Below are 15,713 nucleotides of genomic sequence, written 5' to 3'. Positions count from 1 at the left end.
CTGGGAGTTAGGAAGCCTTCAGTCTTGGCTTCCTCCTAAACTCAGTTGGTGGCTAAAGTCAGCATGCATCTGTCATTAGGCAGGCCCCGGTCAAAGCTGAATAAATATTACACCGCCAAACAAAGCATGAGAAAATAAAGCTGTTGAGAGTAGTTCACTTTTTCATACTTAAGCCCCCGTTCTTGGAGGAACAAATTAGTTTTTGGGACCCCACTGGGCGGGAAGTTTATGGTAGGATGGATGCAGAAACGCCCCCTGGAGGTCTGGAACCTCTCTTTGTCTGCCCCACCCCCACCCCCACCCCTTGATCCCCACAAATGAGAATAACTCAATTTTCACATCAAGGCTTAGGGGCAATTCTTCCTTTCCCCCAAGACCTTCCTCGCCCTCTCCCTATTAACTGACAAGTGAGTACAGTCTTCTAAGCGGCACCCAGCGGTGAAGACAAAAGTATCCTTAAATAAAATAGTGCAGAGTACCGCTTGCTTTCTCAACACAAGGAAGAATTCGCGTTCCCTTTCCTGTTTCTCACTTTCTCACGGTGCTCTTGACCAAAGTCCTCACCTAACCCGCCGCTTCCACAGGCCTCCTCCACCCTCACGAAACTTATTCTCTGGCCCGGAAGTTGACGTTAGGAAAGTCTGGAGAAGAGAATCGAAACAGAAACCGATCTGTGGGTGGAAGGCAATACTTAAAGCTCCCTGAGGGTGAACGTCCCAGCGGCCGCAGAGCGAGAGCGGTCCCGGGTCTGTGCCCACCAGTTGCAGCGCTGTCCTGGCTCGTCTGCCCCCTGCCGGGTGCCACCGATCGATCCGGTGCTCGGAGGCTACTTGGTACCTGCGGCTCTCAGGCAGTTCAGGCGGGGACACATTCACTGCCACCTGAGGATCGTCCTCCCGCCCGCCCCGCCCGCCCGGGAGACTCCTCTCCCATTTCCTGAGACCTCACGATGTCGATTGTCTGTTCTGCAGAGGACAGCTTCAGGAATCTCATCTTATTCTTCAGGCCCAGGCTGAAAATGTACATTCAGGTGGAGCCAGTGCTGGACCACCTCATCTTTCTGTCTGCAGAAACCAAAGAGCAGATTCTTAAAAAGATCAACACCTGTGGTAACACCAGCGCGGCAGAACTGCTGCTGAGCACCTTGGAGCAGGGACAATGGCCTCTGGGATGGACGCAGATGTTCGTGGAGGCCCTAGAGCACAGTGGCAATCCCCTAGCCGCGCGCTATGTCAAACCCACACTCACTGATCTGCCCTCTCCTTCCTCTGAGACTGCCCATGACGAGTGTCTCCACTTGCTGACCCTCCTCCAGCCCACTTTGGTGGACAAACTTCTGATTAACGATGTCTTGGACACTTGCTTCGAGAAGGGACTATTGACAGTCGAAGACAGAAATCGGGTAGGTGTCAATGTAGTCGGAGACAGGTTTCTGGAAGATTTTGGGAAGCAGGAAGCAGGGTTGCTTGTACATTTTTTCCCTAGAGGGCGGCTTTTGACTTCTGTCAGCGCAACCTCCCCATCTTGTATAATTGTTCAAAATAACCCACAGGGAGTCCATTTAACAGATGAGAAAAACAAGGTAAGTTAAACAATTCATTCTTGGTCTCCCAGGAAGAACAGAAGCGGCCTTGCCATCATTATGATTAATCAATTCCAGGTGATACTGAATTTTATGATTTAGTTTTACCTATTCCTCAGTATGTCAGCCAGTAAGCTATGGCCCACCCGCTGCATCTAGCCTTCTATTCGTATTTTAAGAACCAGAAACTAAGAATGTTCTTTAGCTGTCTGATTTTTCAATTGTAAGTGTTGATAAAGTTTTATTGGAACTCTCGTCCTTAGTGCTTATTATATACTTTTTTATAGTTGCCTTTTCACGGTTGGGTGTGGGTAATATGGCCTATAAGGCTAAAATATTTATTACCAGGTTCCCAATGTCCCCCTTCCATGTCTTAGAGTTTGTAGAGCTTAGTAAATAATAAATAAGTCAGATGAGGAATTAGTTCTTGTTTCTCTGTTTCTGATCAGAGTTTTCTTATTGTCTAGAGTTCAAGTTCAGACATAGTCCACTGACAAATGCCACCACTCTCAGTTTTTCACACTATTGAAGGAGCAGGTGACCCTTTTGGAGTATCATTTGTATGGGTCACTTTACCTGGGAACTTAACACAATGCTGGTCGTTTGTAAAGACTGAAACTTTACCATGTTCTGTGTAAACACTGAACTGTCTGCATCTAGCTTACCCAGTGTTCAAAGATGAAAGTCTTGTTTGGGGGCTGGAGAGATGTCTCTGTCCTCAATAGCAAGTGCTGCTCTTGAAGGGGGTGGGAAATCAGTTCCCAGTGACCCTGTCAGGTGTCACACAACTGGCTATGAATTCATGAGATCAGTGGAGATTTCAATACCTATGTCTTTCACCCACACTACAGCCACGTGCACATCCTCTACTGCCCCCCAACACATAGACACACAAGTAAAATAAAATTAAATACAATTTAAAGTCTTTTTGTGGACTAATAACTTGTTAATGTAAGTCAAAAGCTTCATTATAGTTTGCTACAATTTTGACAGTTTCTTCTGTTTCATTCATTGGCTGTATCTTCAGTGTAGACTCTTGGCATCAGACTGATTGGTTATATATGAGGTGACTTGGCCTTTAGTTATTAATATCAGCAGTACTTCATAGACTTAGCAGCACCTAGGCCAGTTCAGAGACAAGTCATGCATCGCGTTTGGATGTCCAGTCCCTCCAACAAGTAAATTACTTTGCACTGCTGTCAGCCGCGTTTATATCATTCCTTGTATTGAGAACCGGCTAGAGCGCATTATAGTGGTCCAGCTGGATATGACAAATGTGTACATCACTGTGGCAGAGTCGTAATTTGGAAGAAAGCATGCAGCCTCCAAGCCAGCTGGAGAAGGAAGATGGCATTTCCAGCCACAGTAGCTGTTAGGAAGTCCAGAAGCAACAGAGTCCAGTCACACCACAAAGCTGTTTATGTTTGCTGGTACGATGTCCCGAGTGCCAGAGAATCAGCACTTCGCCGTATTTACTCTAAATACGTCTGCCTATCTGCATCACTTTTGTCTTGCCTGGGTTGAATTTCTGCCAGCTACATTTTATCCAAGTTCTTGATTCTGGCAAGCTCGGAGGCAGCTAACAGTAATGCGCGGGATTTGACACGGAGAAGATGGATGGGGAGAGGACTTTTGTGTACTGGCAGCAGTTAAGCCAAAACAAACGAACTTTCTCCCAGCTTCACATTTCTAAGGAATCCCTGAGAGAAGGAAGAGCTACTGCTTTGAAGCCAGGGGGCAGTAGTGAGGCCGCAGGAGTCTGTCATTGTTTCCTCATGCAGTGTTTTAAGTGAGAAGCTCTGTGTGTGGTCACGAAGCACAGTGGAATGGCGGTGTTACGTTTGGAGGAATCTCTTTTGATACAGGACTCACCACACAACAACAAAGTGGCATGGCACAACTATAAGAATATAGAATAGTAAGGACAATATAAATAATAGTAATAATAGTAATACTACTACTACTACTATTACTACTACTACTACTAATAATAATGCATTTTGCTGTATGTGATATTTGGTTCCATGATCCTAAGTTTCCCTGGAAAAATGAATAACACAATAATTTCTAAGCTCACATCAACACTAATTATGAAATGTTTAAAAGAAGTTTCATAAATAATGTTCTTTCGATATGAAGATTATATGGACTTTAATTATCACACACCTTGCTTTGTAATTTAGGGGTAGAGTTTCAGGGACTTGGGAAATCTCCCACATAAAAGCCTACTTCTTAATGTCCTTGGATTAAATTGATTTGAAAGAGAAGCTGACTGTCACTTTGTGAATGCCTAGGACCCAGGCAATGCTAGTCTTTTCATCATTTGATTGGTGTTTGAATTTATCAGAAAAAAAAGAAGAAAGAAAGAAAGGAAATTGAGTTGAAGACATGATGAACTGAATTGCCTTGTCAATGCTGGAAAAGAGATGGCTGGTGCGCATTAAATTCCAAAATTTGAAATTTAGTATCTTCAAACAGACATTAAAGGTTAAACTTCACTTAATTAATTAATCAGGGCTTCTAAAAATGCATTATTATTATTATTATTATTATTATTATTATTATTATTACTATAGACCTGGGTTAGCCTTTGCCAAAGGCCGAGAAGCTATCTTGTAGACGTTTTCATTTTGATTAGTTATTTTATTTTGTGCTTCTTACCCATATCTGCCAGCACTAGCTGACCCCCGGAGGATTTAAGGAAAGAACCCCAAGAACATATTTGACTTATTTATTCATTCTTTCAGAAGGAATGATTTGAGTGACATCTTCACCATGCTTGTGTGAGAAGACAAGAGAAAAACACAGACACTGTGTGCCTAAAGTTTTTGTTATAGTGTTGAACAGCATTCAGTCTTCCTACTTTAAGACTGTCTGCAGCATTAGTGAGTCTACAAGCTAGACTCAAACATTACAAGGGTCATTTTACAGGTAATCAAACTAGAATTATCTCTCACAGTAATGGAATTTCCTATATTGCTCAATATTTCCGGGATATAACTTGAGCGTATCCATCAACAGGGAATCACAAGAATCTCTGAGACAAAGGTGCTAACACTTCAGTAGTACAGTAATATCCACATGAACAGCTATGGAGAGAGAGATACCTGTTCTAGCCCTGGAGGACATCACTGAGCACCTGTAGTCTTGGAGGTCATATACCCTTCATTTACACAGAGAACTAAGGTACCTTGAGATCCCAGATAGACACTGAATCTAGCCCTTCTGGTATGAAATTGAAAGTCCAAGTAAGTTTTTCCTTCACATATTGTGTTATTAGGCAAATTAGGGAGGACAGGGGTCATTGGGGCCAAAAAGTAAAAAGGTATGAATAAGATGTTGGCAATATTGACAATGCACTTGGTAAAATAGGAACAAATTCTTTGCTTAGGAAACAAATTTTGCTTCCTATTTTTCTGTTGTCTAAGTTGAACTCTGATGGATTTAAGAGAAAACTTTTGTTCTAAACTATACAATTGTCTTAGAAATCCAGTACTTTATTTAAATAGTGTTGCTTTTCCCGATGATCTCTGTTGAAGAGGAAAGGCATATCAAATTTAGAATATTAAAGAAGTGAACTGTCCTACCCACAAATTTACCCATTTTTTTTTATTCCATAAATTAGTTTATATGGTATCTATGAACATTTTAAGTTGACAAGGAAAACTCCCAGTTAGGGAGGGAATCATTGTCCTGCTACAATTGTAAATAGATATTTATTAACCTCCTGGGAATTGGAGTTAGTGTGCTTATCTGCTGGGATCTGCATATCACTGTAATATTTTAAGGGAACACTATGATTACAAGCCTCCGCGATGCTGTTCACAGCCATGATGGCAGCTGCTGTGATGGAGACGCACTCTAATGCCGTCACTTGTGCATGCGTTGCCCCACCTTTGTTACTAGGGAGGCCGAGAAGCAAAGAAATATGGTCACTGGCAGTGAGAACACAATTTCAGATGCTGTGCTTTCCAGCACCAAAACAGGAAGACATTAAAAACTGAGAGCATTGATGAAGCTATCGGAAACAAACAAAAACAAAAACGAACAGATAGTATATGTAGTTTGACATCGAAATAATAAAAATCCTTGGGAGGCAGTACAGCATCGTGACCCACATATGCCTGGGAACAGAAAGTATGAAATCTCAGATTATGCTATGAGACGTAAAAATGATAGAATAATGATTGAAGGAAATTTGGGTAATAGAATACTCTTAGAATTTAATAAGAATATTAATTACAAGGCTTTAGTCACCATCCTTTGAAAAATCCTGGTTATTTCTGTCAGAGTTAAAGCTGGTGAAAAGGTATAATGATAAAGAAATGGGAATATTGAGTTGAAATAAGAATCTGACATCAGTCTTACGTTATGTGTATAGCAATTGTGTTTTAGATTACCAGAAATCAATAAAAATCTTGCAAATTCCAGAACAGACAAAGATTTTTTTCCATTGTGAGATTACTGAAGTTAGAGTAAACACAAGGATTAAGAAAAAAATTCTTACTCAGGGCGTGGTGGCACATGCCTTTAATCCCAGCACTTGGGAGAGAGAGGTAGGCGAATTTCTGAGTTCGAGGCCAGCCTGGTGTACAAAGTGAGTTCCAGGACAGCCAGGGCTACACAGAGAAACCCTGCCTCGAAAAACAAAAACAAAAACAAAAACAAAACAAAAACAAAAAAAAGAAAGAAACTTCTTTTTAAAAAAAAAATGCTCTTAGGGGAGATGGCCTGAAATAGATAAAATGCATCAGGTGAGAGAGTCATTTTAATCACTTCTTGCCAGAAAGTGTACTTAGAACTGGAGGAAATTTTTAGCTAGAATCAAGAAGCCGGCATTCATCCCAGAAACTCAGTTGCCTAGCTGGGATCCAAGTTCTGTGTCTGATACTTATGAGGGTTGGGACCTTTGTAGCACAGCCTAAGTTAGCATTTTCTCCAAATGTTTATTACTCTGTTTGGAACTGGGAGTTTGTGCATTGATAATGACTCTGCAGGGCATGTGTATTTTAAAATGATTTGCTGGATTACTGTAGAAGAGAAAGAAAATGGTGACTACATATCTAAAAAGGATAGGGGAACTGAGTTCCGATATTGAATGCACAAAAATTTGGAGAAATAATGTCACTGCAGTAGTAAATATTGCAAATATTAAATAGGCAAGAAGGTAAATCTACATCACTAACTGCTTGGCTCCAGAGTGGTAACAGTCAAGGAAGTGGCCATGCAATGTTTGGTTCCTCATTTATAAACTTCATCAGTGAGGTTGAAAGAAAATAGCAAGCCCAAAATATTTCTTAGGGCTTCGGTTGTAGGAGTTCAAGGAGGATTTATTAATCTGTCAGTTATTTTAGGATTTCCTTTTTATTAAAGTTTTTGCTTTGAATTTTAGGTTGAAATGGGACACTGTGGAGGAAATGTGCTGTGATGCATATGTAGAGGTCAGGGGACACTTTGTGAGAACTGGCTTTCCACTTCCGCCATGTAGGGGCTGAAAGAACTCAGCATGTGTGACTTAGCAGCAAATACATCTACACACTGACCCACTTCATCAGCCTACTTTACAATGTTTTTCTGCATTAAAAAATATTACATACACAGAAGAGGTTTGGGATCGATGATTTTTTTTTTCCTGATAGACTCTAGAATAGCTACATGGAACACTGCAGTATTCTTTAGCATTTGAATGTAAGCCTTTGTTCATATGTATGTCTTACCCTTTGGTTTTCCTTTGGAATATTTTCACTTTTAATATGTTCAAAGGGTGTTTCTCTTCCTTCTCTCCTGTTGAAATGATAGATTTCTGCTGCAGGAAACAGCGGGAATGAGTCAGGTGTAAGAGAGCTGCTGAGAAGGATTGTGCAGAAGGAAAACTGGTTTTCTACCTTCCTGGATGTTCTGCGCCAAACTGGAAATGATGCACTATTCCAAGAACTAACAGGTGGAGGCTGCCCAGAAGACAACACAGGTATTTCCAAAGTTATCGGGACGGTTTCGTATGCAATGCTATTGAGATTTCAGTGAGGCCGCAATCTGTAGTGTCAAACATCAGTGATTTTAGAATCAACATTTTGAAGGGATGAGGTAGGGGGTAAGGGAGTGGAGGGGTAGGAGGTGGGGTGGGGTGGGGTGGGTAAGGACATCCTCTTGGAGACAGGCAGGTGGGGCGTTGGGGAGAGGAGGAATGAGATGAGGAACTGTGGGAGGGCAGACCAGGATGGGGGTAGCAACTGGAATGTAAATAAATAAATAAATAAATAAATAAATTAATTAATTAATTAATAGGAATTAATAAATAATAATAGCAACTTCTCTTTGCATTGGGGAGCATTTCAAAGAGCGAAAGCGTCAGCTACCCAAGGGGAGCAGGGCCACGATGGATGAATCTGAAACACAACTCTTGTACTTAAGGCTCAGGGGCTATGAAAAGGGAACATGAAGATTGTAAGAGCTGGAGAACCAGGAAGTGTCTGCTGTGAGATTGTCTCATAGAAAGGACAGGGAAGCCACAGCCATGGTACCCAACAATATGCTGCCCAAACAAGACCCAGACAGCGATAATACCAACAGAAGGAACAGGCCTCATGGGGTTCCACTCCCAGACCAAAATATGTGTGTGTGTGTAATATATATATATAATATATATATCATATATATTACATATATATGATATATATACTGCCGCAGACCCTCTGGGCCCCTTTGTCTACGTGGAACGGGTTTCTAGTCTTGAGTGGGCAAAGTGTCGGATGGATTGACAGACAGATACACACAGGAGAGGTTGTGTAGTATCTGAATGTCATGTCAAATCGAGCATTAGACTTTTTATACAGAAGACAATAAGGAAGTTGGTTGACATACTCGAAAGGTACAAAGAGGTTATTGGATTCTTACATAAAACAGAGGAATGCAAACACAGAAGGTCTAACGGGAACCACCTGGGATAGAATTCCTTGTTAACAACTGGGATCAACAAGGGCTCCAACTAAGATTCACTTAATCTTAGAAGCCAGGGTCAAGAGCTTCATGCCCTTGCCATAGTTCCTGTTTTAGTCTATTGTATAGTCCACCTTCCCCTTAGGCCATTGTAATACGTGTGTATGGGTGTGACTCAGCTATAGTCTTAGAAGCCAGGTGTGAGGTCTTTACTCTCCTAGGGCAAGGGCTTTCACACCCAAGTCCTGGTTCTAACTAGGGAGTTCTATTCTAGCTAACCATCTCATGAATAATGCAATACTCTAAAACCACAGCCTGCTGACCACGTTGGGTGTCTGTCCTCTTATACCTGGTCTGGGATAGGCTGTCTTTGTTATTCTCTCTGCATACCCCAGGCTGGCTCCCCCACAGACTCCCTGCAATCTCCTCCTATCTTTCTAGGAACATAACAGACATGCTCTACCCTTTCCTGCCTCCAGTGGGTTCTTGGGATTTGAACTCAGGTCTTCACACTTTCGTGTCAAGTTCCTTGTCCACTCTCTTGACCAGGAAGTAGCAACCTCCTCGGGTCAATTTAGAGGGATGGCAGAGGAGTGGTTGTGTTTCTCCCTGCTCAGTTATGGTAAAATGGAAAAGAAAATAAAGAATCATTAATCAAAATAGAGAAGATCTGGAGAAATTTTATCTTATGCTGCGATTGTGGATTTTTAAGATGAGGAGCAAAACCAAGCATCTTCCTTTGTTTATCACTGAGGACACGGTGAGAAAGAGGGGTATGCTAAACACCTGGGCTATGGTATGTCGCCATGGTAGAGGACCCCAGGCTTGAAATCCAAATGCTTATGTGCTCCTGCCTCTTTCCCTGGACCTGTGACCTTTGTTCAGCTACTAGACCTCCTTGGGTTTCACCTTACTTGTCTGTGAAATGGGCACAATAATATCCCTTACCGGCTAGATCATTCTGAGAAGTAAATTCTTCAAAGTATGTACATGGATTTGTGGTAGCTATAAATGGACTAATTTTATTTATTAGACTATTTTATTTATTTAAAATAGGGAATGGACTATTTTATTTATTGGTTATTTATTGTTTACTTAATTTTACCTGTATGTTTTGCCTACGTGTATGTCTGTGCACCATTTGTAGGCCTGAGTGCTCCAGAAGGTCAAAAAAGCAGCTGACCCTAGAGTTACAGACAATTCTGAGCTACCGTGCAGGTGCCAGGAATCAAAGCTGTGTCCTCTGGAAGAGTAGCAAGTGCTCTAAGTCTCTCCAGTAGGGGACTGTCATCATTTTAAAACTTAGTAACTGTTAAATAATGAAAAAGAAGAGACCCCTCACTATGTGGACTACTCAAAGGAACTGACACATACTTGCTGATCAGGAATGAGGTTTAGGAGTAGAAAGGCTGGGCCTGGAGGTCAGGGACGGTTAATGAGAAACAGCATAGGAGGCTTGAGAAGGAAAATGCATTTGCCTTTAAACCATAGAGTGGTTTCATTTAGAAGAGCAGTTTAAGGTCAGAATACAGGTAGAGCTTCTTCAACAGGAGGGAGAGACAGGGAGGACAGAGGGAAGAGAGCCTTCAGGAAATCCTCTGACTTTTACAGTGGTTGGGGGATGGCACGAAGGTCGACACTGTGAGGTGTAGTCTGCTATAGGCCATGTGGCAAGAAGGATCAGCAGCCAGGTATTGTACAGGGTAGGGCCATGAGTTAGGTGTTGGTGGAGTAGCCTGATTTCTTTGGGCTGCGGGATCTGACACCGTAGAGTGACCAGTGTCTTAAAGGGGCACGGGAGTACTATAATAGCTAGTAGCTAGTTATAAACATTGTCAATTTAGCTTTGTCAGAAACCATAATCATTTTCTTTAGGAAATTCTTCATGCCAGGCTGGATGGGTTTTGCCCTTGCTTTTCTGGGTGGGATAATCCGGAAAAAACTATATATATATGGAGAGAGAGTGTATATATAATTCATATAGATATGTATATATAAAGCTCTTATATGTGCATATATGTACAATTCTTAATATATTTAAATACAATTCTTAATATATATAAAATTACAATTATATGTGTATATACAATATATTATAATATATACATATTCTTTTTCTTTCTTTTTTGTTTGTTTGTTTGTCTGTTTTTCGAGACAGGGTTTCTCTGTATAGCCCTGGCCCTCCTGGAACTCACTCTGAAGACCAGGCTGGCCTCAAACCAAGAAATCTGCCTGCCTCTGCCTCCCAAATGCTGGGATTAAAGGTGTGCACCACCACTGCCCGGCTCTTTCTTTCCTTTAAAGAATTGTATTTATGGCTTCAAACTCCTCTGACAGATTGGAGTTTCACAAGGACAAGAAACATGATTTTCTTGGTCTCTGCTTTTTAACATTGCAGCACAACACCATCATCAAGAAAACAGAGTGAGGGGACCCTGACCTAGCGCTCCAAAGAGAACATAAATCCCCCCACCCCAAATCTCATAGTGTATGAAGTAGGCTTACAGGCTTGTGTTGGCCTGCCTGTATTCATAGGCTCCCCCATGCAGCCGACATGACCATTAGGCTGCGGCTTAAATACTTCTGCGTGCTGGAGGCCAAAGAGCAGGAAAGGTAAAATGGAAGAACAGAGAAAACAGAAGATTTCAGTCAATTAAAATAAGAAACCCCAGGAATCCAGAACACATGGATTCAGTCTGACATTAAAACAGATGCACGTCTCATGAGCATGGAGGCAGCAACAAAATGGCAAGGAAAGGCTAAAGAAAGCCTCCCAATTTGCATCTCCATTAATTCAGCCTTAGATAGAGCTCAGAGTCCTCAGGTCAGCAGTGAGTGACTTCCCCAAGAGGACCGTCAGACAGGAAGTCATCTCACTTCCTCGGGTGATTCAGTTAGTATTTGACTAGCCTGTCCTTCCATGTAAAATGTGATTGTTACACAGATATGCAGCCGTAGTCACGTTAAAAGTAAAAATACGTCTCTTTTGTGTTACCCTGAAATAACAAAAGTCTTTGGAAATGTCAAAGTTAGAAAGTATATGTACAGTGTATGGGAAACAGACCCCGCTACCTTTTAAGAACACCAGTGGCATCTGTACACATTCTGTGGAAACCTGTGTTACCCTGTCATTTACATCTGATACTTACTGATTCACAGACTTGGCTAACTCGTCTCACAGAGATGGGCCTGCAGCTAATGAGTGTCTTCTGCCTGCTGTCGATGAGTCAAGTCTGGAGACAGAGGCCTGGAACGTAGACGACATATTACCAGAGGCTTCTTGTACAGATTCGTCTGTGACCACAGGTACCCGGCATGGGAAGATGCTCTGTGTATCATAACTATTTCCTCCAAAAACCCTATGACACCAGAACCTATGGAACTCAAGGCGAATTTGGACCCTGGTGTTACTGAGAGTTGTTATTCAAATAACATTTTAGAGAAGATTGAATTAAAACTGCTACTCTTAGGTTTAAATATGTTTAAATGGATACACTAGGATGAATAGGAACATATTTGCTTCTAATTTCACTTTCTAATAATGTGTGGCCTCTTTTCTGTGATAACTGACCCAGGTGAGTGCTCATCTTTCATGACTGCCAAATTATTTTCCAATATGCCAGTGAGGAAGGACTACAGACAATTAATGCCTGCAGAGGGAAAGAATTACTACTCTCTCCTCATGGGTGAAGCCCCACTTGGTTATCCAATACCAAGGGATCAGCCCTGAAAACCAAAAACCAAAAACACAAACTACACTAAGCAGACTCTTGAGCTGTATTTAAATATTTATTCCTGTGTGTGTGTGTGTGTGTGTGTGTGTGTGTGTGGTGTAACAACAATTAAAGAATAAGAGGCCATGAATTGCAGAGGGCATGTGTAGGGGGTTACAGTTGGAGAGGAGATAATATATTTTAATTTTATTTTACAAAGAGCAGAGTGTAATCCAGTCAGATGAACAGTAAGCAAAGAATTTTAGGTATGTTCTATTCTTGCAAATTTGTCATATTGTGTAAATACACAATTTGACTTTTAAAAAATAGCTGTGTCTAAAAAAATTCTAGTTTGTCTGTAGTCTAAACTTGCTTGAGCCAGCCCTCCTATCCCTGAAGCGATGAGGCTGCATTTTAGAAGAATTGGAATGCATAGGCACACTGTGAAGCCACCCATGTCCCCACAGTATCCAGCACGGGTGACATTTGGGATGCCCCTCCTTCTGCATACCTGTGTGTAGAACTGCGATTTCTCCTGTGCTCATTGTAGGTGTTGCTCGCGGGTTCTTTACTGACTGAATAATGGTAACATCATTTGGACGCAATTAAACAAGTGTTGACAACAAGTGCATTTCCAAATTACGGCATCGTGAACAATGCCTTTAGAGCCCTCTGCACTTATGTCATGCTTAACTCATTAGACACATATATAATTGGAGTTTCTGGGTCAAACGATTTATACAGTTTTAACACATTTGATACTTAGTGTCAACTCTCACTGTAGGAATTTACACTGATTTGTGTGTTCCTACCAACTAAATGAGTACCCTCTTCTCCCAACCTTTGCCGTATGAGTGTGTGACATCATTTCCAGTCTCTGTACAGTTCGCTACAAAAATACAATATTTTGATAATTTGAATACAGATTTGAATTTTTCTGATTCGTACTATTATTTAATATCTCCTCCTTGGACTGTTTCTGAGTACTTTCATATTAACATATTTGTATTTTTCTCTTGGTTTGTATGAACTATTTAAATATATAAGATGTCAATCCTCAATAATACCAATCTTAAGGCTTACGTTGTGTTTTTTTAAATCCCGTTCATAGTACTAGGTTTTTAAACTTATAATTCTAAATATATGTAAATTGTGAAAATTAATGAGATTTGTTGTGAAATTTCTATATATGTACACACTGTGTATTCTTACCCCTTTTCTACTCTTATGGAACCTTTTTTTTTATTTTTAAAATTCTCATGTATATAAGATAACTTGCATACTCGCCTGCAGTGCTTCCGAGGTGTTTGAGATCAAATGAACCAGCAGGTGGAGGGTAGAGGGTTCTTGTTGAAATGCAGAGTTGGACTCCAGATTCCACTTCCATCACAAGGTCACAGGCACCTGCTGCCCATGGCTCTAGGCAAACATGCAGCAGCAAGGGTTTAAGGCTTGGACTAGTAAAGTATTTAGACCTGAATGCTATAGGCTCTGTCCTCTTGAGTAAGTGAGTGCCTGAGCTGTACCTTCCTTCAGAAACCTTGATTCCATAGCACAGCCACATCCAGATGAGGGGACTTGTGATATACCAGTCTTTGTGTGCTACCTGGTGTTGTTGGGCGTCACTGAGCATCCTATAAACCCACACCAGTAAGAGCTGTTGTGTGAACTGAGGTTGGGAGATGAGCCTGCATCTCACACAGCCATCCCATCAGCATGCAGTTGTCTAGCCTGGGTTTAATGAAATTGAAGATAATGCGTGAAATTGAAGGCCAGATTTTTAAATTTCTCTATTTTTTTAATAAGGATTTATTTTCTTAAGTTTAGTATGGACCCTGTGAGAAAATATGGGTCATTGTGATGGCCATAGTGGATAGAAATGGCAGGGGCTGTGTTTTTCTTGTTAGTTTCTTTATGCTTTTACCGATATTAACCAGCCAGACCCCTCCCCCCAGAGCTCCCAGGGATTAAACCGAAGAGTACACATGGAGGGACCCTTGGCTCCAGCCGCATATGGAGCAGAGGATGGCCTTGTTGGGCATCAGTGGGAGGAGAGGCCCTTGGTCCTGTGACGGTGCCCCAGTGTAGGGGAAGGCTTCTCTGTCTCCCTTCCCTTCCTTCACTTCTTTTACTTAAGAAAAACAAAGAAATAAACAAAAAAACCCAGAAAAACCTCATAATCTTTCTTCCTGTACCAGAGCTCCTGGTTAATCCTGTACACACAGTGAGAAACTCAGAAGAACGCCCGGGCAGCTTCCCACTCTGTGAGGTTGGCCATACAATGCACCTTAGGGCTAAGCTTAGTGCAAAATACTCAAATACCGGTTAGAGAGTGAGCTCGTATAGTAAGCTGGACAGGCTTCTAGAAGCCCGTCAGGCTCACAGGAACCCTCTGACCTTTCAGAGTCTTCCAGTGTCTGCATCTGTGAATAGGTTAGTCCCGTCCTGAGCTTTTCCAAGCCCATGATGGAGGGTTGCTTGTTTGTGACGACATGATGCCTTTCCACCAGAGGGTTGCTTTAGGTGCAGCTGCTGATAAATGCTGATGACTGGATTTATGGCCTCTCTCCTGCTGGGCAAGTGCTCTGCCACTCATCTCTGTATCCCACCCATGGAGTTACTTGGCTCACAATACTTATTGCTAAATTTAATAGAGGATTTTGCCTGTCTAGTCGTTCTTAGTGTTAACAGTGAAAATATTTGCGGAAGCATGCCATAGGTTCTGGTATCTATTTGAATGACATGCACAGCTTATTGATAAAGATATTGTGTGTTTATTTTGTGTTCTAGCAAGATGGGCTAATACCCCTAGTAGTTGTTAGAAGTAACAACAGCAGCAGCAACAACAACAAATATTGTTTCCTAAGCTGCATGCGTTTTGTAAACTTGGATTTTTAAAAAAAAAATATGCAGTAATAAAAGGAAAGAGAAGTTTGTAACTTATGTCAGGATATTTCTTATTATCTTGCTGAACCCGCTAGCATGTCTTTTAGTTTATGGTAGTTTGTTGCATTTAAGCCCCTTAGATGTAAGTAGCTTTTCCATGAAGATCCTTTCGGAGTCACTTTTACAGCCTTCTAACTCCTTCACACCTCGCCAGTCACCGCAGTGGCTCGCACGGGAGCCCATCTTTAATGACATTTATCCTTCCTTCTAAGGGTGACAGACTAGAATTCTCCTGTGGAAGGTTCTAGATGGCCATTTCACCCTCTCAGCACACGTGGGGTGTTGGCATCTCTTCTTCTCCGCTCATTCATCATTCAGAATTGACTGGGATTACACACACGTGAAGTAGGGTAGGAGACACATTGCGGGAAATGTGGGGGGCTTAGGGGAAGCAGGAGGAGGAAAATGGGGGTCTATTGATGATTTTATTGAAGACATGTATGAAATTCTCACAAATAAAGAAAAATGTTTAAGAGAGATGCTATCCCCCCTTAAAATGTAGTTATTAATTAAAATAAACCAAAGTTTTCTTTAAA

General features: G+C 41.5%; 1 protein-coding gene across 2 annotated transcripts in view; it reads left to right on the top strand.

Moving 5' to 3' along the window:
• Positions 1-624: 624 nt before the first annotated feature.
• Positions 625-15,713, top strand: part of Ifih1 (interferon induced with helicase C domain 1) — a 50,638-nt gene continuing 35,549 nt past the window's right edge. Inside the window, exons 1-3 of one of the 2 annotated variants that reach the window (NM_027835.3) lie at positions 625-1,402; positions 7,382-7,550; positions 11,678-11,824. In NM_027835.3, coding sequence (NP_082111.2) covers positions 950-1,402; positions 7,382-7,550; positions 11,678-11,824 — 769 coding nt within the window. In that variant the 5' untranslated portion in view covers positions 625-949. The remainder of the gene's footprint in view (positions 1,403-7,381; positions 7,551-11,677; positions 11,825-15,713) is intronic. The other variant, NM_001164477.1, reaches the window with a different exon arrangement.

The sequence above is a fragment of the Mus musculus genome, chromosome 2 (genome assembly GCF_000001635.26).
Source record: "Mus musculus strain C57BL/6J chromosome 2, GRCm38.p6 C57BL/6J".
NCBI lineage: Eukaryota > Metazoa > Chordata > Mammalia > Rodentia > Muridae > Mus > Mus musculus.
The sequence above is the reverse complement of the archived record's forward strand: the minus strand, read 5'-3'. Positions and strand labels throughout refer to the sequence as shown.